We start from the raw sequence: 22,186 nt of genomic DNA, 5'->3' as shown, positions 1-22,186 counted from the left end.
TCATAGCTGGCCCATAATCCAAAAAGTGGAGAGACCGAGGGAGGAGATAGATGCAGCATGCCTTTTTTTGCTGGAATGCATGGCCAGGATGAGTTTTGAGCTGGTGTAGTAAGAAATGACTCTGAGCTATGACTTATAGAGAATACTTACTGGTTTTGTGAGACCGCTTTTTATTACAAACATTCCATGACTGTGTTTGCCCACCACCCCACCCCACCCCTCTCCCCAAAATACGAGCAGCTCCAAATGCAGATGGGCTAAGTCAATAAAGAGCGCCGCTTAGCCTGAATGGGCTGTCACAAACAACAATGGCAAGCCACGGAAGGTGGGAGTGGTTGTTTTGTTCTTGCGATTCTGCTTGCTTTTGGGTACCAGTGCACTTGGGCATATTTGGACGTAGATGGAGCATGTCCCTGTACCTTTGAACTTCAGCCTTTTTCTGCTTAATGTAGACAAGACAAAAGACCTGCTTCATTGCTACAATTCTTTTGTTGTCACCGAATGCTAATGTATTGCCTGTGGTGAAGTCGTGTAGTTGACGGGCCCAGTTCTTCTAGACACGTCTTTAATTCGCTCTGTCAAAATGTCTTTTCTAAATGAAGAGCAATGGTATTTTTTTTATAATATTAGAGTAGATGTAAAGCTACTTCCCAGATGATTTGGTTCCTGGGAGCCAGCGTGGGATTGATCTGTGGGAGTGCTCCGGGCAATCCTGACACACTCAGCAATTTCATGGTTTTATGCTATTACATTTCTTTGCCCTTGCTTTAGCTTTCACCCCTAACAAGGCCTTTGCTGAAACTGAGCATGTCCTGTTTTTGCTTTAAGACCGTCCACCATTTGTTTTTCATTTGAAAATGGCGTTTAAATTGTGAGGATTTTCTTGCGAATGCCCGAATAGGAAGCATTTCCACGTCTGGTCAAATTTACCATTAAATACAATATATTTACAGCATCACGTCTGGAAACATACATTTTAACACAAGATAGCAACAAAGATTAATAATATCGTGTGTTATAGAACGTACCCCATCCACCAAACTTGCTTTAAATACTTCCAGAGTTCAGTACTAGAAGTTGTTTACATTATCTATGTTTCGCTATCCAGAGGATTCCCTCCTGCTGAGGTCACTGTGCTTGAGAAATGGAGACCTGGATTGACCACAGAGGAGGGTGATGCTCACTTAAGGATGGTTTCAAGTTCAACAACAACAGAACCACAGACTATGAAAGCACTGGACAGGCTCTTACGGGCGTTAATCAGTAAACCATCCCACTGACCCCACCCTTTATCATAAAGCAGTTAACAGCAGGGAACTTGAAGACGAGGACTTTCATCGGAGCCTGTTTGGAAGGGCTGGCTCAACGTGAGTCATGAAAAACAGACTCTGATCAGACTCCAATAAAACCTCTTTGGATAATCGAGTAGCCGTCATGGGTCTTAAATACCATCCTGTATTTTCTGGCCATAAAGTGAAGTGATAAAGAATGACACAAAAGCTATAACTAGCATAATGTTGCGCAGTGTTAAATGGAGATCGCTCGTTCCACCTGGTAATCTTCTTCTCCACGAACCTCAGTCTGTTCTCCAAGGCTTACCTCTGTTCTTCAAGGGGTCTGGCCTTGGGAAGCCACTGGAGCCAAGTGTTCACAACTGTATCATTGCTTTTAGAATATAACCTTGAATCTCAAAAGTGGTAACAGACCAGAACAAGGCCAAGTAATTCTGAGGCATTTCTATAAGTCCTTTCATTATTATTATACTGTGTTTAATAGATTGATGCTTTCAGTATGTCTCCTAACACAAATACATACAAACAACAGCAATACTCTGGAATGACAGACAAAAGCCCACAGGCTTATTTCCTCTGTGGTCCCTAAATGTTTATACAGTGTGAAGAACAGCTGGTGTTTACCAGTGAGGTTGAACAAAAATAAAACAACAAAAATGGAGATGCAATTTTCTTCTGACACCAGTGTAAGGCATGGTTTGGACTAGCGAACAGAACCTAAGAAAATACATATATAATGTAATACCTACGTGAACTATAACGTTGAGTCTAGATTTTCATATGAACTGATGTGGGCAGTTGTACAGGGTTAAATATAAACGTGATACTGTCCATGCTGCCTCAACTTTGGACAGTATAAATCAGCTAAGACAAATGAGTGGACTTGGACTGCATCGGCTTCTTTTGTCGAGGTTTAGACATAAACCAGAGCAGCCCCTGGACAAATTATGCTGTACGCTGCTGGCCTATAGCTTCAGGTTCATTGAGGGAGCATCACATTGTCGACTTGGTGTGAGATGATCCAAACAACATCATAACAACCACGGATTTTGAATTTTTGCGTGTGTTGGTGTTTAGTCACAAGTCAAACACATTCACCGTCAGGCCCCCGTGCCCAGGGCCTTGCTCCTTCTTGGTGTAACGTAACCGAATTGGACAGTGTTGTCCTCCAAGTGTGTTGAGCTGCCTATTGTGTTACTGGCAGATCGAAAAGAAGTGGTGGCACTGCACTGCTTGGTGGCATCTTGTGATTGGGGTCCTAGCAAGTGGGTGGAGTTAGCAGCGACTCGAATGGGCATTTTTAAGAAGTCTGCTTCCATATATTTTAGGAAACCATAAAAACGTTTTGGTATTTTTATTATATTTGATCATATTAATATCATTCATCTGATGTAGTTGCTGAAATGCATTAATGACCTGATATTAAAGTGTTAACTGGTTTTTGGCATGGCTGGATGCCACTAGGCACGTCTGGACAGCCCCTCGGAGCTGCGCTGAGAGCTGAGAAAGGGTGTGCAGGATCGGTGCTCAAGTGCTGCTTTTGTCCTCCACACACACACACAAACACAGCCCTGCCAGGTCTTCTCTTTCACTGCCCAGCCGCTCAGTGACTCTCCGCTGTGGCTGTTGACAGGGCCATGGCCTCCCAGAGTGAGACACGGGCCTCAAAGAGGCCTGGCCTGAGTTACTCTGAGTGTGGCTCTGTGACTATGGGCAAAGTCCGAGCCCGAATCTTGTGGTCATTGTGATAATAAACAATAAAGCAGTAGAAGCCGGGATAGCTCCCAGAAGTGTAGCTAGAAGGTTAGCACTGTAGCTCTGCTCTAGGAGAAGACACTTTCTTCAGCTGCAGGACGCATAATCACTATCAATATATAAAGAAGTGCACTATGCGTAGGGCTGGACGATATGAGCGTAATTTATATCACGGTAATTTCTACATTTCAGTCGATATGATATAATTCTGATATTGATATAAACAACATAAAAGCCACAGAAAATCTGCCCAGAACAAACTAGGAACACGATATCACAATCAAACATAGACCTCTTGGCTTTGTCAGTATTAATATTTTTAAACTAACTTTAAAGTTGAAGGCAGTGAACAGGGCAGTGCCATGTAATAACCGTCAGTTAGTGAAAAATGCTGTAAATAATGTGTATAGAAATATTGAAAATATGTTTTAAAATCATATAATTGTTGTTGAAATATTTTATATTGTGATATATATTGATATTGAATGATTGTCCAGTTCTAATTACACAGCGGAGGCATTGTCATTGGCATTGTCTCTGAAGATACCAGAGGAGAACGCAGCTGAGAGAACTCTCTTTGTCTCTACCTCTCTCTCTCTCTCTCTCTCTCTCTCTACCTCTCTCTCTACCTCTATCTCTCTCTCTCTCTACCTCTCTCTCTCTATCTCTCTCTCTCTACCTCTCTCTCTACCTCTATCTCTCTCTCTCTCTACCTCTCTCTCTCTATCTCTCTCTACCTCTCCTTCTCTCTCTCTCTCTCTACCTCTCCTTCTCTCTCTCTCTCTCTCTCTCTCTCTCTACCTCTCTCTCTCTCTCTCTCTCTACCTCTCTCTCTCTCTCTCTCTCTCTACCTCTCTCTCTACCTCTATCTCTCTCTCTCTCTACCTCTCTCTCTCTATCTCTCTCTCTCTATCTCTCTCTCTCTCTCTCTCTACCTCTCCTTCTCTCTCTCTCTCTCTACCTCTCCTTCTCTCTCTCTCTCTCTCTCTCTCTCTCTCTACCTCTCTCTCTCTCTACCTCTCTCTCTCTCTACCTCTCTCTTTCTCTCTCTCTACCTCTCTCTTTCTCTCTCTCTTTCTCTCTCTCTACCTCTCTCTTTCTCTCTCCCTCTCTCTACCTCTCTCTTTCTCTCTCCCTCTCTCTACCTCTCTCTACCTCTCTCTTTCTCTCTCTCTCTCTCTCTCTACCTCTCTCTCTCTCTCTCTCTCTCTCTCTCTCTCTCTCTACCTTTCTCTCTCTCTCTCTACCGCTCTCTTTCTCTCTCTCTCTCTCTACCGCTCTCTTTCTCTCTCTCTCTCTACCTCTCTCTCTCTCTCTCTCTCTCTCTCTCTCTCTCTACCTTTCTCTCTCTCTCTCTACCTCTTTCTCTATCTTTCTCTCTCTACCTCTCTCTCTCGCTTTTTCTCTACCTCTCTCTTTCTCTCTCTTTCTACCTCTCTCTTTCTACCTCTCTCTCTCTCTCTCTCTCTCTCTACCTCTCTTTCTCTACCTCTCTCTCTCTCTCTTACTCTCTACCTCTCTCTCTTTCTCTCTCTCTCTACCTCTCTTTCTCTCTCTCTCTCTCTGTCTCTCTCTCTCTCTCTCTGGTTATAAAAAGTTAACCAGACCACACTGCTTTTTGACTGAAGCAAAATACACAGTCCGTTAGAAGAGATCTCATGTACGTCTCAGTCACTGAGAGACGCAGTAATACAACGTCCAGTTTCGTTCTTGGAGATAACGCGAGGGTGGGCCGCTGTGAGGTCAGTGTTTAATCTCACAATCTTTCCGTTCGTAGTGAGATGACGGATAGTTGCTTTCTCTCGTGGCTCAGCTCAGAGAGCTGCTGGTGACCTTGTGACCTCTTGCGGTTCAGTTCTCGGAGCTGCTAAACGGTGCTGTGTGGCCCACATGGAAAGCCTCTGCAAACAAATGTGATCAATGAGCCTAATCAGTCACAGCTGAACAGGCAACAGCACCTCGTAAAGCCCAAACCCGGCCCAAACCAGCGAACGTCATCCAGTCTTCATTCATTCCTTCTTTCAGAGGATGTCCGTGTGTCTCTCGTTGCCAGCAATTACACCATAGTAAATACAGTATATTTATATGTAGTTTAACTTATGAGGACATCAGATATTGATGTTTCTACCTGCCTCCGAATGTTACATAGTGCAGTTTCTGCAGTGCTGAGTCCAGATTAGCAATAACAGAGTCTCTGTTCTCTCTATTATAGGTCAGTGAAACATCACAATGACTTTGAATCTGTAATTTTAAGGTACATATCCCACGTAGTGTTGCGTAGTATTCACTCATTATTCAGGTGTAAACAAACATTGGGACATACAGCACCACGCTGTACGCCTCCCTGTGAGAATGGAAGGAAACTGATGAATCTGCTCTGTGGTGAACATGTTAGTTTACTCGGACTGTCTCGTTGCTTGTGCAGATGTAAACATGTGTACGCATATATAATCACACACAGGCAAAGCGAGCAAGCAGCACCAGAACAAACACAAACGGACCTGAACCTTCGGCCACTGTCTGTTTTGTTTAGGAGAAAAACTCCCAGGTCTGTTGTATTTTCCCTGAATGAAAATGTCAGAAAGATCAGCCCACTCTCGGTTTGTGTTTGAGTTCACTCTCTAAACCCAGGGCTGTGATCTCAGCAGCGTGTCCGAGTATTTAACGCAGAGGAAGTCTGAGAAATTCCATTCGTCTGAGCCTCACGCCACAGGACGCTGATACATCAGAGAGAGAGGAAGCTGCCCCTAGGCTCCAAGCTGAGAGACCCCCAAGGCTCCAGAATGACTGACAAGGCCACAGATTATTTTCTTATTTCAAGCCAGAACTATAAGTTTGTAGACACACCTTATAACTGAGTATTTTAGTGACTAATATTGTTGAATTAATAATAATAAGAAATATAAGAAAGAATAATTACTGAACTGTAGAATTACACTTTTTATTGATATAAAAAGTGTACCAATACCAATTGTTATTGATAGAATAACAATATTCAATAATGTCCTGATCACTCAGTGAAAATGAAGGCAGTGCCTACTCTTTAAACACGTTATTTATTCATTTTCAAGAAGTTCCCAAATGAAATATTCACTGTTAGAAAGTGCAAACAAAGATGGCCGCCATTTGTACTTTAGTAAGTATTCATTCAGTTATATATATTCAGCCTGTTCTTTTATTTCTAAATCTTTTGTCAGTAAGACATCGCACCTAGTGGAAACACACTGTGTTATTCACACACAGCTTTTATAACCTCTGCAGTAAAGTGTGAATCTTAACGTACTCAGTGCCAAGTGCTGACTGGAGAGGTACGAAGCCCATGTCATTGGAACTGTAATCTCTGGAGGGATTGAACCCCAACACTTGTGGGATGAGTAGGAGTGGGGTTTGTGATTCGGAACCAATGTTACAGCATCAGCATCCGACTCCAGTGATGGCCGAATTCTCATGACCGAATTCTATCAAATGCTCACTGAAATGTTCCAACACCTTGTCTAAATGCTTTTAATTAGAGTAGGTCCTTCCTAGTCCTGCATTAGAACACGGTACCATCCAATCCCCTTTAGTTTTGAAGAAATGTAAGAGGAGCAGATGTCCACTTGGTCCAAAATGACCAGCGACCAATGCAGTAAAACATCGTTATTCTGATAGCGGTTATTATTTCATAGAAAATGTTGATGAAACTGAAAATGAGTGTGGTCTTGTGCAGCTTGATGTAGGTGTTGGCTCTACACTCTGTTGTTGTCCTTGGGATGGTTTCCTGGAAGTGATGTAATGAAGTGGTCTGCTCACAGGAATCAGATGTAGTGCAATGAATGGCTGGACTGCAGTGTGTGTGTGTGTGTGTGTGTGTGTGTGTGTTTCCTGTTGGCTGGTAGAGGAAAGGCCAGAGTGAACTGACCTCTAATGAGCCTGGAGGACCTCAGCCTAATCAAGACTTCCCTTTCCTGCATCAAACACAACACTGAGCACGTTCGCATATTATAATACAATTGTATTGCCAAGAATTATGGTTTCAATAGACCTGGAGATGTATAAATACATCACCGAAAAACCCTTGATGTGACATGGCTAAATGCTGGCTGGAACCCAAAGCTCACACTGTAGGGGCTAAATAAACACAGGAAAAACATGGGGACACTTCAAGTACTTTTACTGAATTTACATTTGGTTGTTTTCAGAAGAAAAACATGTATCTGCATTTTTGTGGCTTTTTAGTTTACTACATCACTACAGCTGTCCTTCACATTGTTTAGAAATGAAAAAATTACACGTTGTAAAAATGTTTTTAACAGTTTTTAACATTGATTCCCAGTGGAATTTAGAAAGGTTTGTTCTTCATCTATAAAAGGTACTATTTTGGAGATGCATGTTTTACTTTGGAAAGCGGATATTTACATTTATATACAAAACCGATGTTAGGAGTCTTGCCCAGGGACTTTTATTGGTAAATGATGTCACTACAGGGAAAGCGGCCCTACTCTAAGTTGTACAAAGTTACATCTAATACATCCATCCATCCATCCATCCATACCTGGAATCATTGGGCACAAGGCGGGAATACACCCTGGAGGGGGTACCAGTCCTTCACAGGGCAACACACACTCATTCACTCACAAACTCAAACCTTCGGACACTTTTGAGTCGCCAATCCACCTACCAATGTGTGTTTTGGACTGTGGGAGGAAACCGGAGCACGCGGAGGAAACCCACGCAGACACAGAGAGAACACACCACACTCCTCACAGACAGTCACCCGGAGGAAACCCACGCAGACACAGGGAGAACACACCACACTCCTCACAGACAGTCACCCGGAGGAAACCCACGCAGACACAGGGAGAACACACCACACTCCTCACAGACAGTCACCCGGAGGAAACCCACGCAGACACAGGGAGAACACACCACACTCCTCACAGACAGTCACCCGGAGGAAACCCACGCAGACACAGGGAGAACACACCACACTCCTCACAGACAGTCACCAGGAGGAAACCCACGCAGACACAGGGAGAACACACCACACTCCTCACAGACAGTTACAGTGATCCGAATTCAGAAGGTCAGTGATTGATTTCGGACACTACCTCATAAAGGTTTCTAACAGCACAGTGTATTATGGGTATCCTCTATCCGCTAGTGTACATAGTTTGTACGCTACTTATTGCAGTGCACTGTGGGATTGTTTGAGTGCACTTAAAAGTGTGCACTATGTGAAACAACTACAAAATGGCAGATTCACAAAATAGTGCACAGGGCACAGTCTCAGAAACACCGCTATCACATCACTGTTTTTAAACTCGTATTCCCTCAGACTAAAGCTGCTCTAGAAAGTTTTAACACTGCTGCTGGGTGTTTGAATAAAACTTTGGAGATCTGTTTGTTGGTTTATGTCACAAGTTGTAAAAGGCTTATGTGGGTGAATGATGGCCTACAGTATGTTTTGACCGTTTAGTTACGAGACAGTTTTATCTCTGTGTCTCCCAGTAGGGTGTGGCTGGTTTGGAGCAAGGAAATGTCAATAAATCAATAGCATTCGGCCTGTTGTATCCGCGCTGAGACACCTCTAGTCCATCTGGCTCAGTCCTCATCTTTTGTTCCGTGATTCGACAAAAAACAAAGAGTACAACTGACCAAAAGCTCTGGGTCAAGGTCATTGGGCTTTGGGCAGCCTTTCCACACATTTCACCAGCAAATGACTTACGTCACTCTTAAAGGGGATATATAACGGGAATAAATCACTTGTTCAGGCATGTGCACACTATCTTCGGGCTTTTAGAGCCTACCAACCCACACACTGTGAGAAAGAACACTTAGTTATTTATTATTTATCAGAAAATATGGGATAAAACTAAACTGAACTGTGGATTATTTTCATTTAAATAAAGAACTGCCAAAACCAGGTACTCTGACCAGGGAGAACACTGCTGTGGTGTTTGATCTTTGTGTTTTTTTGACCAAATCATTTGCTTGGTAGAATATTCCTCTTCAACAAAATATAATATTAAATAATGAATGTCATTTGGTTTACATGATCTCGTCAGTGGAGCCATGACCTACAGAGGGATAACTTTGACTGCTTTGAACTTGATCAGAAATGCAGACTTAGATATCGATTACAATGAACAGCTTCCTTTGCCTGAAAGCCCCTGAAGTGACCATCGGTTAGAGACGCCAGTCACTTCCCAGTCAATCAGTTCATCGACAACACACAGTCTGGAATTTATTACCGCGTCCACTCTGCAGTGTCTCCAGCCGCTCTTTATGTCAGTGTAAAAGTGTAAATATAATAATGGAGTATTTACAGCATGAGAAGAGTTTATAAGAGCATAAGACGTGTTTATTGTAGAAGGGCCCTAACCACTCGGGCTGAGTGAGGTTTAATGAGATAGAGAGAGAGAGAGAGAGAGAGAGAGAGAGAGAGAGAGAGAGAGTGAGAGAGAGAGAGAGAGAAGAGAGAGAGAGAGAGAGAGAGAGAGATGTTTACCTAATGATAAGACCAGATGCTGCCGCATTCCTGCTGCCATCCCCGGGGTCTGTGACGGTAGCAGAGGGGAGGAACACTGCCTCCATTGTTCCGTTACCCATAATCCTGTGGGGAGTCCACAGGCCCCGCTAATACGTAGCGTTCAATTGCATAGACTGTGATGTTATCGGTTTACAATGAAGCCACAGTGTGGCGTCCAGACTGAGGCTGGAGAAGGGGATACTGTCCAGAGTTACGGCGCTCATGAAGGGAAGAGGGGTAAAGTGATAGCTGACTTTATAATCCCTCACCTGCTCTGGAGTTTGGGCAGTGGTGGCCAGGACGTGTCGTTATTTCTCAGTTATTATTACTCACGTCGAAACAGGTCACGTCTCAAAGAGACGCTGGATAGGGTACATTTTATTACATAGTGTGATATTTCTACTAAATATTTTACACATGAAATCTTTGTGGTGTCATACTTTCATTCATTTTGTGGACTGAAGTTGACAGGAGCACACCCTGGACATAACACACTCAGACTGCTTTCTTCTTCTTCTTCTTCTCCTTCTTGTTCTTCTCCTTCTTCTTGTTCTTCTTCTTCTTCTTCTTCTTCATGTTCTTCTTCTTTTTCTTGTTCTTCTTCTTTTTCTTGTTCTTCTTCTTCTTGTTCTTCTTCTTCTTCTTTTTCTTGTTCTTCTTCTTCTTCATGTTCTTCTTCTTCTTCTTCATGTTCTTCTTTTTCTTGTTCTTCTTTTTCTTGTTCTTTTTCTTGTTCTTCTTCTTTTTCTTGTTCTTTTTCTTTTTCTTCTTCTTCTTCTTGTTCTTCTTCTTGTTCTTCTTCTTCTTCTTCTTCTCCTTCTTCTTGTTGTTGTTCTTCTTCTTCTTCTTCTTCTTCATGTTCTTCTTCTTTTTCTTGTTCTTCTTCTTTTTCTTGTTCTTCTTCTTCTTGTTCTTCTTCTTCTTCTTCTTCTTCTTCTTGTTCTTCTTCTTCTCATTCTTCTTCGCCTGTAAACTGTGCAGAACTCTCTGTAAATGATGTGTAATTATTTTTCTTCACAGAAAACAAACCAAACTTGTCCATAACCATAACCGAGGAGCGATGAAACATTGCAAACAACCTTCAATTCACAAGTGAATCATTCCCAACACTGCTTAAGACTCACTGCTATGTATAAAGGTGCATAATTGCTTCAGTTTTGAAGACTGAATGTGGTCCAGCTTGTTTTGTTGGTGCTCATCAGCTGCAGTGTGCTGTAGACATTGATTTGCGCTCAGGCATGTCGTGTGGCTCCTGTTTAGATTGGCCACAGAAGGATGAGGGACCTGGTGTATCTCTGACAAACACGCGGTGTATTCTAAGTGCCATGTGGAACAGGACAGACCAGCACACACACACACACACAGACTGCAGAATGATATATTACAATTTAATACACCAGCTCCACTTCATTTTATTACAGTACAGCACTCGTAGCAGTAGTGTGTGTGTGTGTGTGTGTGTGTGTGTAGTGTAAAGACAAGCAGGTGTCTACAAACTTTTGTCCATATACTTTACAACATCTATGGTATAAATACAGAATATGATCTCATGCCTGACAATATATGAAAGGTGTGTGGAGAGTAAGGAGTAAGGCATGTTCTCCCACGGGGCTCTGGAAGAACATGTGGAACATATAAGAGAGAGAGAGAGAGATGCAAGGTCAGCGCTTTGTGCAGTGTGTCTGTATGTGTGTGTGTGTGTGTGTGTGTGTGTGTGTGTGTGTGTGTGTGTGTGTATGTATGCAAGCTTTACGTGAAAAATGAGGTCACAATATCCTACCTCAGACTCTCGTTTATTTTCATAGACTCATATTGACACATCAATCCTCATCCAGGCACATCTCACCACTCCGGCCCCAGAGCTGCAGGCCTTAGCTGCTTACAGTGAGGTGAAACATTGAAAAGTCTCAGTTCACAGGGACATGCTTTACTACTTCCTTCACAAACATTTAACATTCCTCATTTAACGTATGATCTCACTGTACTGGCTCTTTAAGACAAATGCTTTAAACTATCCAAATGAACTGTGAGTAAATATACAAATATACAGGGAGTTATCTGAACCACAACCATATCCAGATTATTATTATTCCAGTGAAAATATCAGGCTGGTATTTATGTACACAGGAACCTATATCCATGTGAAGGCTGTGTTTTCCCAGTTTCGTATTCATTTATGGACTGGGTGTGGCCATAGAGGGGGCGACTGGGTGTGGCTACCTGGAATCATTGGGCGCAAGGCGGGAATACACCCTGGAGGGGGCGCCAGTCCTTTACAGGGCAACACAGACATACACACATTCACACACACACTCACACTTACGGACACTTTTGAGTCGCCAATCCACCTTCCAACGTGTGTTTTTGAACTGTGGGAGGAAACCGGAGCACCCGGAGGAAACCCATGCGGACACGGGGAGAACACACCACACTCCTCACAGACAGTCACCCGGAGGAAACCCACGCAGACACAGGGAGAACACACCACACTCCTCACAGACAGTCACCCGGAGCGGGACTTGAACCCACAACCTCCAGGTCCCTGGAGCTGTGTGACTGTGACACTACACTGCTACAATAAAGACTTTAAGGCTGAAAAATGGATTAATTTTTCTGCAGTTTTTAATATAGTCTCTCACCTTAAACACAAGATATATTTAACCGACTCTCTCATAAAGCTGTTTTCATGTACTGGCATCTATATATTTTTCTCAAACATTTCAATAAAGTTTTTTAAATTTTATAATAAATAGGCCAAATGAATGTTACGTGTGATGTGTAGAACACTGGAAGAGTGCTTATTGTCATACGATTCTTTCCGTGTTATTTTTAGTTCAACAATACACAACATTTCTTGGAGGATTTCAGGGGAAACTGGAGAGGGTTTCTCAAAAATTGGCAGTGGGGGTCCTCTGGAGCAAAAATGTGAATACCTCTGGTAAGGGTTGGGCGGTAGAACGATAATACCACATACAACGGTATTTAAAAAAAGTGGATGTATCTTAAAATGAGGGCTGTATTTATGACGTGTCTGTGCTGTATCAAATTTCGATTGTGTCTAAAATGTTCATGTGCCTTTAAGAGAGCCACAGGGAGGGGGCGCTGAGGGACTGCTGATATCACGGTCTGAAAACGGGTGGGGGATAAAACACGAGTCCAGTAGCCCACCGCAGTGTCAGTTTAGCGCTGAGTTTGGGTTAAACGAGAAAGGAATTAAGCTGTAAACAGATATAATTCTCATTAAAACCTTCACTCGACTTTGTGCTCACAGGTTTGGCTTTATCCTCTAAATATGTGTGTTTTGAGCTTCAGTTCGCTGAAAGATCTGCTGTGGTGTGCTAAACCACAAGTGCCCATTGGCACCAACTGTGCTTCTAAACAGTGTACACCGTCTTATTTCGCTTATTTTTGAACTTTTCTGTTCCTTCAGCACCAGTCGCTCTCCCAGAAACGTTTTTATTTGTCAACACGTGTCGGTGTGCACTGTCACGCTGTGTTTAGCTAAATTCACTTGACTTTGTGCTCAAAGACATAAGGCCCAGCGCAGACTGACAGAGCACCCCCTCCCCACAGTAATACCATATACTTCCATCACTGAGCATTGCATTCTTTTCTGTTTATGTTTCTACCAGTCACTCTCTGTTTGGACTTTTTCCATGATGCAGTCTCTTTAAATAAAAGAGCCCTTGCTCATGCTCTGAGTGAGACTGGCTGGTTACAGTATATTTGCTTTGTTCTGTTTGGGCGCTTGTTTGGCCTCAGCTGTCATCCGCTTGGCCCCGTGCCCTCTGGCCACTCTCACTGGCAGATGTGCTCTTCCTCTGTTTGTTGATTTTCTTTTGTTTTGGGCAGGGTTGTCAGTTACAAGGACCCCCCCATCGATTGCTCTCTCTCTCTCTCTTTCTCTCTCCTCTCTGGACGGTGCATGGGTCTGGGCAACTATGGCTGTTTGGTCATCTTTCAAGCGTGGGGGTCAGTCAGGAAAAGGCGCTGGAGGCGGAGAACAATTGGACGAGACGCTTACGTCTGTGCAGGGATAAGGAATGCAATAACAGGAAAATTGCTGGGATTATAAATAAACTCTACTGTGGATGCGTGCATGTGAAGCAGCAGGTCAGAGTAGGGGCAGGGCAGTTCAGGGTAAACAGGATAGACACTAGTCCACCTGTTTTACACCCCGTTTTTAGTCTGATTGGTGGTCAACATGAGCCATATTCATATTCATCCAGTTGAGGGTCGTGGTGGATGTGGAGCCTACAGGGGGCGCCAGTACTTTGCGGGGCGACACACTTGGTCACATTTGAGTCAGGTAACCTGAGCATCCGGAGGAAACCCATGCAGACATGGGGAGAACCCGGTTGAGGGCTCAAACCCACAACCCCAGGCCCCTGGAGCTGTGTGACAGCGACACTACCTTCTGCCTCGTCTTACCAATAATATATGTCTGTTTGTTTGTTTGTTTGCACAATATGTTCTTGAAAGAATGTCTTTATACTGGATATTGGAACATTTCTGTAGGATCTGATGGCATCGTTATGTAAACATTATTGAGGTCTGTTACCGATGGTGGATGTTTAGTTCACTATTCCAGCTCAAATCAAAGGTTGGATGTTGCTCTGTCACTTTTGAGAGCACAACCCAGTAAACATTTAGCCGTTGATTCAACGTTGAAATAACGTAATGACTGCCGTCTAATCTACGTTCTCTTAAGGTTGAAAATGAAAGTTGAAAGACGTCCAAACACAGACATTGAAAAGACGACTATTAGACATATTTTGGACGTCCATTGACGTTATTAATTGGTCCCGAAATAAATTACTTGTATAAAACGCGTTTTGGACGTCCACTGACGTTATCGATTGGTCACCATTTAACTAACTTATTAAGATGGATTTTGGACGTCCATTGACGTTTAAAATATGTCCTTGACGGACAGACTACTTTTAGACCTATTTTGAACGTCCAGGGACGTTCCTTGTTTACTGGGCAGTTCCACTGCTTCTTTGAGGAGGGCTGGGCTCTATACTCTCTACGCCCTTAGAGCACATTCACTTTAAGCTAAATTCGATTATTTTAATAGCCTTTCTCCATCTGACGGCATGGTCTTATGTTCTCCTCTTGTTCTTGTCCTGTAGATGAGCGTGAGGCGGTGCAGAAGAAGACCTTCACCAAATGGGTCAACTCCCACTTGGCCCGAGTGTCCTGCCGCATCACCGACCTGTACATGGACCTGCGGGATGGCCGCATGCTCATCAAGCTCCTGGAGGTCCTCTCTGGAGAGAGGCTGGTAGGTTTTCTCTCTCCTATTGTCACTCAGTCACTCACATTTAACAGGCAGAAAAGTGTCCACAAGGGGGTGCTCTGAACCTCTAGCGGTTAGCACTTGATAAAAGTGGTCTTTCTTCTTGTGCTAATGCCTCCAGTGGCGTCCAAATCATGGTACTTTTGAGCTGAACCCTGAGTAACCGAACAAAGCCCTTGATCAAGTGATTTACTTGTCTTTCCATTCTTTTGTTGCTTTTGTCTGTGCAATTTGTTACACTTTTCTCAGTCGTAGCTGAGTTCCAGTTCCAGTTGTGTCACACTGACGTCCACTCGTGTGGAATTACACTCTGTTCTTCTTAATAATAGTGCTCTCAGGAACAAAAGCAGTCATTAGCAGTTCCCTTTAGGAGGCCGACATTTTCACCCAGATGACTGCAGATGCTGTGCTTTCCTGCAGGAAAGAGAGAGAAAGTTGTCAGCCTAGAGGACAGCAGTGGGTAGGGATTGTTCTCAGCTACAGGGCATCATAGTGGTTTACACAACTGTGCCAAAATTAAGCAGCACCCTTTGTTTACTTTTATTAAGAAATTTGTATAGTTTCCAGAAGTTTTTGTACCGTGTGAGACCTTAAAACAGGTCTGGGTTTGAACCAGTTTTGAAGTGAACTGTACAGGAATCAGCCTGCCAGGCGGACACACTGCCACACGGACACAGGGAGAACACACCACACTCCTCACAGACAGTCACCCAGAGGAAACCCACGCAGACACAGGGAGAACACACCACACTCCTCACAGACAGTCACCCGGAGGAAACCCATGCAGACACAGAGAGAACACACCACACTCCTCACAGACAGTCACCCAGAGGAAACCCACGTAGACACAGGGAGAACACACCCAACTCCTCACAGACAGTCACCTGGAGGAAACCCACACAGACACAGGGAGAACACACCAACTCCTCACAGACAGTCACCTGGAGGAAACCCACACAGACACAGAGAGAACACACCAACTCCTCACAGACAGTCACCCAGAGGAAACCCACGCAGACACAGGGAGAACACACCACACTCCTCACAGACAGTCACCAGGAGGAAACCCACACAGACACAGAGAGAACACACCAACTCCTCACAGACAGTCACCCGGAGGAAACCCACACAGACACAGGGAGAACACACCAACTCCTCACAGACAGTCACCCGGAGGAAACCCACGCAGACACAGAGAGAACACACCACACTCCTCACAGACAGTCACCCGGAGGAAACCCACGCAGACACAGAGAGAACACACCACACTCCTCACAGACAGTCACCCGGAGGAAACCCACGCAGACACAGGGAGAACACACCAACTCCTCACAGACAGTAACCCGGAGGAAACCCATGCGGACACAGGGAGACACATGGACACATGGTCAGTGTGGTCCGCCTGGCAGGCTGTTTCCTGGACCACAAAGATGTGTTCCTCCTGCTTATAATCAGCGTTCTTTGAAGACAACTGCTGTCCTTGAAATTTCACACCGTGCCCCAGCGGAACTCCATGTGAAGTTAATCTGTTACTGCGCTGCCAGGAGGGTCGCGACCTTCTGTTTTGAAACAAAGAACAAGAGCTTTTAACTCTTAGATAAGGCCTTGCTTGTGCAGCATTCAATAGGCTTCTATTAAACAACACTCATTACTATTCATCAGTGGGACTTTTTATTTCTCGGAGAATCATATTTTTAGCAGTTTACTGAACAAATACATGCCCTGAATGTCCAGTGTGTTCTCTGAGGAGGGTGTGTTTACGTCCTATAGCTTCATAAATCACAGAAACAGGTCATTTGACCAGCCAGGGTAGACCACACTGTATTTTTTTTATTTTACTTTTTTGTATTTAACCAATCACACCAGATCACAGCCATGTTTATCAATAATGACAGTCACGGGTCAGTGATAATAATAGATATCAACTTGGGGCTATTTACAGATTGTTAATAAGTGGCTAACAATGTGGTAATATTATGTTAACAATAACAATAATAATGTAATAACAATAATATAGTGAAATGTCATCGTAGTCTGAGACAGGGGGCTTGATATAGAAGATGCAATGCTCAGAGCCAAGATCTGAGCTGCACTTGACGCTGTTGTCACATGACTCTCCTCACTCAGTTAAGGCAATAACCCTAATATTATGAAACAATTCAGATCGGCGATTATTCATTCATTCATTCATTAACGCTTATCCAATTCAGGGTCGCGGTGCATCCAGAGCCTACCTGGAATCATTGGGCGCAAGGCGGGAATACACCCTGGAGGGGGCGCCAGTCCTTCACAGGGCAACACAGACACACACACTCACACCTACGGACACTTTTGAGTCGCCAATCCACCTACCAACGTGTGTTTTTGGGCTGTGGGAGGAAACCGAAGCACCCGGAGGAAACCCACGCAGACACAGAGAGAACACACCACACTCCTCACAGACAGTCACCCGGAGGAAACCCACGCAGACACAGAGAGAACACACCACACTCCTCACAGACATTCACCCGGAGAAAACCCACACAGACACAGGGAGAACACACCACACTCCTCACAGACATTCACCCGGAGAAAACCCACGCAGACACAGGGAGAACACATCACACTCCTCACAGACAGTCACCCAATGGAAACCCACGCAGACACAGAGAGAACACACCACACTCCTCACAGACAGTCACCTGGAGGAAACCCACGCAGACACAGAGAACACACCACACTCCTCACAGACAGTCACCCGGAGGAAACCCACGCAGACACAGGGAGAACACACCACACTCCTCACAGACAGTCACCTGGAGGAAACCCATGCAGACACAGGGAGAACACACCACACTCCTCACAGACAGTCACATGGAGGAAACCCACGCAGACACAGAGAGAACACACCACACTCCTCACAGACAGTCACCCGGAGCGGGAATCGAACCCCCAACCTCCAGGACCCTGAAGCTGTGTGACTGCGACACTACCTGCTGCACCACCGTGCTGCCCAGATCGGCGATTACTTAATATCTATTTCTTTTTTTTTTGACCTTTTCAACTAGACATTTCCTTTATGAGAAAACACAGGTTATAGCCCTAATATCACCGCATTAGTAGCCACTTATTACCCAGCAGTAAACTAAAGTGCAACTGCAACCTCTTTGCTGATGGTCACACATCTATGTTTCAGAGTCCGAGGTCCATCCGGACCTGAGCCCTGATCTGTATCTTGACTGATTACCTACATTACTATCACTGTTACGTTATCAGATTTAAATGGAATTACACAACAGAATTCCACCTTAAGGTTATTCGTAAAGTCAGCTACTAACTCGCTTTGGATCATAAGCAGCACTCCAATTCATCCCAGAGGTACGGCGCGGTGCTCAGTGCCTCCAGAGAAAACAGTGTTGCTTAGTGGCTTGTATTTGAAAAGCATAGTAACAAGTCATAAATGTCCAAGCGCTTTGTAAGTGTAGATTCACTCCTGAAAATGTGGCCATTGTTTGAGTTGGAGGTGTTGAGTAAATATGTATTCGTAGACTTGCAGGTGTGTGTGTGTGTGTGTGTGTGTGTGTGTGTCTATTAGAGCCACGTGTAACTCTAGTGCCCTCTTTTCACACAGACTTTCACTATCATCCCAAAGCCTCCTGATAAGATATCTCCCCTCCCTGAGAAACACAGCTTACAGCAATGAAACAGTATCCACACACATTGAAACACATTGAAATCAGCCCTCAGCAGTTGTATGTTGATGCTGGCCATAGCTAAATAGATCAGTGTGTTTATAGTTATCATGGTGAAGTTTGTCACGCTGATAAACAGTGCTCCTTTTCTAAGGATATTGTGGAGAACGTCGTTTATTTGCCTGCCTGTCGAGATAGTTGTCTTTTTTTAATCGAACCAAGGTTAGTCATGAATAATGGAGGGCTGTTGACAGTAAACCTAGAGCAGAACATTAGCTGAACAAGCCGAGTGCTTTGTTTCAGAGCTTGGCCTCTGGTCAGTGTGTGGCCTGTTCTAGACAAGGACACCGTCAGCTCACCTGAGGCCAGGGTCAGATTACACAGTGGCTCAGTTGTGCAGCACAGGATGAGGAAGCCTTAACTTGGATTTGACAAACTTAGCAAGATCATTTAAAACCCTTGGGAACCTAAACAAGAAATTCGCTAATCTGGCTCCTCAGGGCCCACTATATAAATGTACAAATATTTTTTTATAAATGTCTTCTCAAAGATTAAAAAATGTCTGCTCTCCTCTCGATGTAGAGTGGGCGGTCCTAAAATGGCTAATGCTTGTTTGGTTCTTTCTAACAACAAAAGCAAACATGGTTCCTCCCTCTCTGTGCTTAGTTGCAGTAGTTTTGAGCCTCACAGGACTTGCCCGTCCAAATTGAGTAAACCCGGTGCTCGTTTGGAGCCTCGAACTGGGTAAACCCACTGCTTGTTCTGAGCCTCCCCTGTTGTAGTTGTCTCTGGGTGTGCTGTTATGCTGTTTATCTATAAATGGGCCAGTAACTAAATTACAGATGTCCAGATTTTTAGTAAGGGTGGCACGGTGGCGCTGCAGGTAGGTGTCGCAGTCTAACACAGCTCAAGGGACCTGGAGGTTGTGGGTTCGAGTCCCGTTCCGGGTGACTGTCTGTGAGGAGTGTGGTGTGTTCTCTCTGTGTCTGCGTGGGTTTCCTCCGGGTGACTGTCTGTGAGGAGTGTGGTGTGTTCTCTCTGTGTCTGCGTGGGTTTCCTCCGGGTGACTGTCTGTGAGGAGTGTGGTGTGTTCTCCCTGTGTCTGCGTGGGTTTCCTCTGGGTGACTGTCTGTGAGGAGTGTGGTGTGTTCTCTCTGTGTCTGCATGGGTTTCCTCCGGGTGACTGTCTGTGAGGAGTGTGGTGTGTTCTCCCTGTGTCCGCGTGGGTTTCCTCCGGGTGACTGTCTGTGAGGAGTGTGGTGTGTTCTCTCTGTGTCTGCATGGGTTTCCTCCGGGTGACTGTCTGTGAGGAGTGTGGTGTGTTCTCCCTGTGTCCGCGTGGGTTTCCTCCGGGTGACTGTCTGTGAGGAGTGTGGTGTGTTCTCTCTGTGTCTGCATGGGTTTCCTCCGGGTGACTGTCTGTGAGGAGTGTGGTGTGTTCTCTCTGTGTCTGCATGGGTTTCCTCCAGGTGACTGTCTGTGAGGAGTGTGGTGTGTTCTCTCTGTGTCTGTGTGGGTTTCCTCCGGGTGACTGTCTGTGAGGAGTGTGGTGTGTTCTCTCTGTGTCTGCATGGGTTTCCTCCAGGTGACTGTCTGTGAGGAGTGTGGTGTGTTCTCTCTGTGTCTGTGTGGGTTTCCTCTGGGTGACCGTCTGTGAGGAGTGTGGTGTGTTCTCTCTGTGTCTGCATGGGTTTCCTCCAGGTGACTGTCTGTGAGGAGTGTGGTGTGTTCTCTCTGTGTCCGCATGGGTTTTCCTCTGGGTGCTCCGGTTTCCTCCCATGCTCCAAAAACACACGTTGGTAGGTGGATAGGTGACTCAAAGTGTCCATAGGTGTGAATAAATGTGTGTGTGTGTGTGTGTTGCCTTGTGAAGGACTGCCGCCCCCTTCAGGGTGTGTGCCTGCCTTGCACACAATGAATCCGGGTAGGCTCCGGACCCACCGCGACCCTAAACTGGATATTTACAGACAATGAATGAATTAATGAATTAAAAGCTTCTAATCTAGTGTCTAGTTCCAATCCTCACCACTGACTCAAGTATTGGATAAGAGGTTACAGATAATGAATGAATGATTGAATGAAAATTTTAGTAAACCCTAAATATCAGTGAAATCACAACTGCAATTCAAAGTAAAAAACTGAAAAAAAAACAGCTTCTCTGTCTCAAGGCTGTGGGTTGCCATGGAAATGTAAACAAAACTTTGTTCACTGGTCATGCACATTCATTAAAATATTAAGACACGCCTCAACCGTTCTCAGAGTGATCTGATTGTTTTTTGGGCCATTTTCAGGAGTGTTTTATCATTTTTCTGCATTGTGTTTTCTGTTTATAATTTACTGACCATTTCACATACCACCCAGATTATTATTATATTTATATAAAAAAACATTCAGTGTGTATCAGAATGTGTTCATAGTCAACTCCAAGTCAAGTCCAATAGGTGTAGAGCTAAGAGCTCTTTCAATTGGACACAGTCCTCATTCTGAGCTGAAGTTATCCAGCTTACAGAGAGATCCTGTTCTGTTAAGGAACCTCCTGGTCTTCATCCGGTGATGTCCCTCTCAAGGCCTCCGAGGGCCGATATTTGATACGTTCAGGAATCAAGCCGAGTCACCTGAATCCGACCAGTTTACACGTGTCCTTTGAGTGTGACATATCCTTCCTCCTTTGCTCTGAGCCCTTTCTGCGTGCTCAAGTTACATCTCTATGAAGTTGAGCGTTCATCAAATGTTGCCGGTGTTGAGCAGTGTTGTGGGTCCAGACTTGCCCTCTCAGTTTGGGTAAACAGGAGTTCCAGGGGTTTGTTGTATTCGCAATTTATATTCATTTGCACAAATGACTGTCCGTTTACATAACAGTGCTTTCCGAGACAGGTCCAGGAAAGTGAGGAAGATGAATGTTTGCCCTAGAAATGTAGGCAGTGCCAAATGTTGCCGCAGTCACACAGCTCCAGGGGCCTGGAGGTTGTGGGTTCGATTACCGCTCCGGGTGACTGTCTGTGAGGAGTGTGGTGTGTTCTCTCTGCGTCTGCGTGGGTTTCCTCCGGGTGACTGTCTGTGAGGAGTGTGGTGTGTTCTCCCTGTGTCTGCGTGGGTTTCCTCCGGGTGACTGTCTGTGAGGAGTGTGGTGTGTTCTCCCTGTGTCCACGTGGGTTTCCTCCGGGTGACTGTCTGTGAGGAGTGTGGTGTGTTCTCCCTGTGTCCACGTGGGTTTCCTCCGGGTGACTGTCTGTGAGGAGTGTGGTGTGTTCTCCCTGTGTCCGCGTGGGTTTCCTCCGGGTGACTGTCTGTGAGGAGTGTGGTGTGTTCTCCCTGTGTCCGCGTGGGTTTCCTCCGGGTGACTGTCTGTGAGGAGTGTGGTGTGTTCTCCCTGTGTCTGCGTGGGTTTCCTCCGGGTGCTCCGGTTTCCTCCCACAGTCCAAAAACACACGTTGGTAGGTGGATTGGCGACTCAAAAAGTGTCCGTAGGTGTGAGTGTGTGAGTGAATGTGTGTGTGTGTGTGTGTTGCCATGTGAAGGACTGGCGCCCCCTCCAGGGTGTATTCCCGCCTTGCGCCCAATTATTCCAGGTAGGCTCTGGACCCACCGCGACCCTGAATTGGATAAGGGTTACAGATAATGAATGAATGAATGAATGAATGATACTTCAGTATGT

General features: G+C 44.9%; 1 protein-coding gene across 1 annotated transcript in view; it reads left to right on the top strand.

Annotated features, from left to right (window-relative positions):
• sptbn1 (spectrin, beta, non-erythrocytic 1) overlaps window positions 1–22,186 on the top strand; it is a 92,429-nt gene that overhangs the window by 43,606 nt on the left and 26,637 nt on the right. The window contains 1 exon segment of the mRNA XM_066648224.1: window positions 14,694–14,845. Coding sequence (XP_066504321.1) covers window positions 14,694–14,845 — 152 coding nt within the window.

The sequence above is a fragment of the Hoplias malabaricus genome, chromosome 16 (genome assembly GCF_029633855.1).
Source record: "Hoplias malabaricus isolate fHopMal1 chromosome 16, fHopMal1.hap1, whole genome shotgun sequence".
Classification (NCBI taxonomy): domain Eukaryota; kingdom Metazoa; phylum Chordata; class Actinopteri; order Characiformes; family Erythrinidae; genus Hoplias; species Hoplias malabaricus.
Note: the sequence above shows the minus strand (reverse complement) of the source record. Positions and strands in the feature narration are given on the sequence as shown.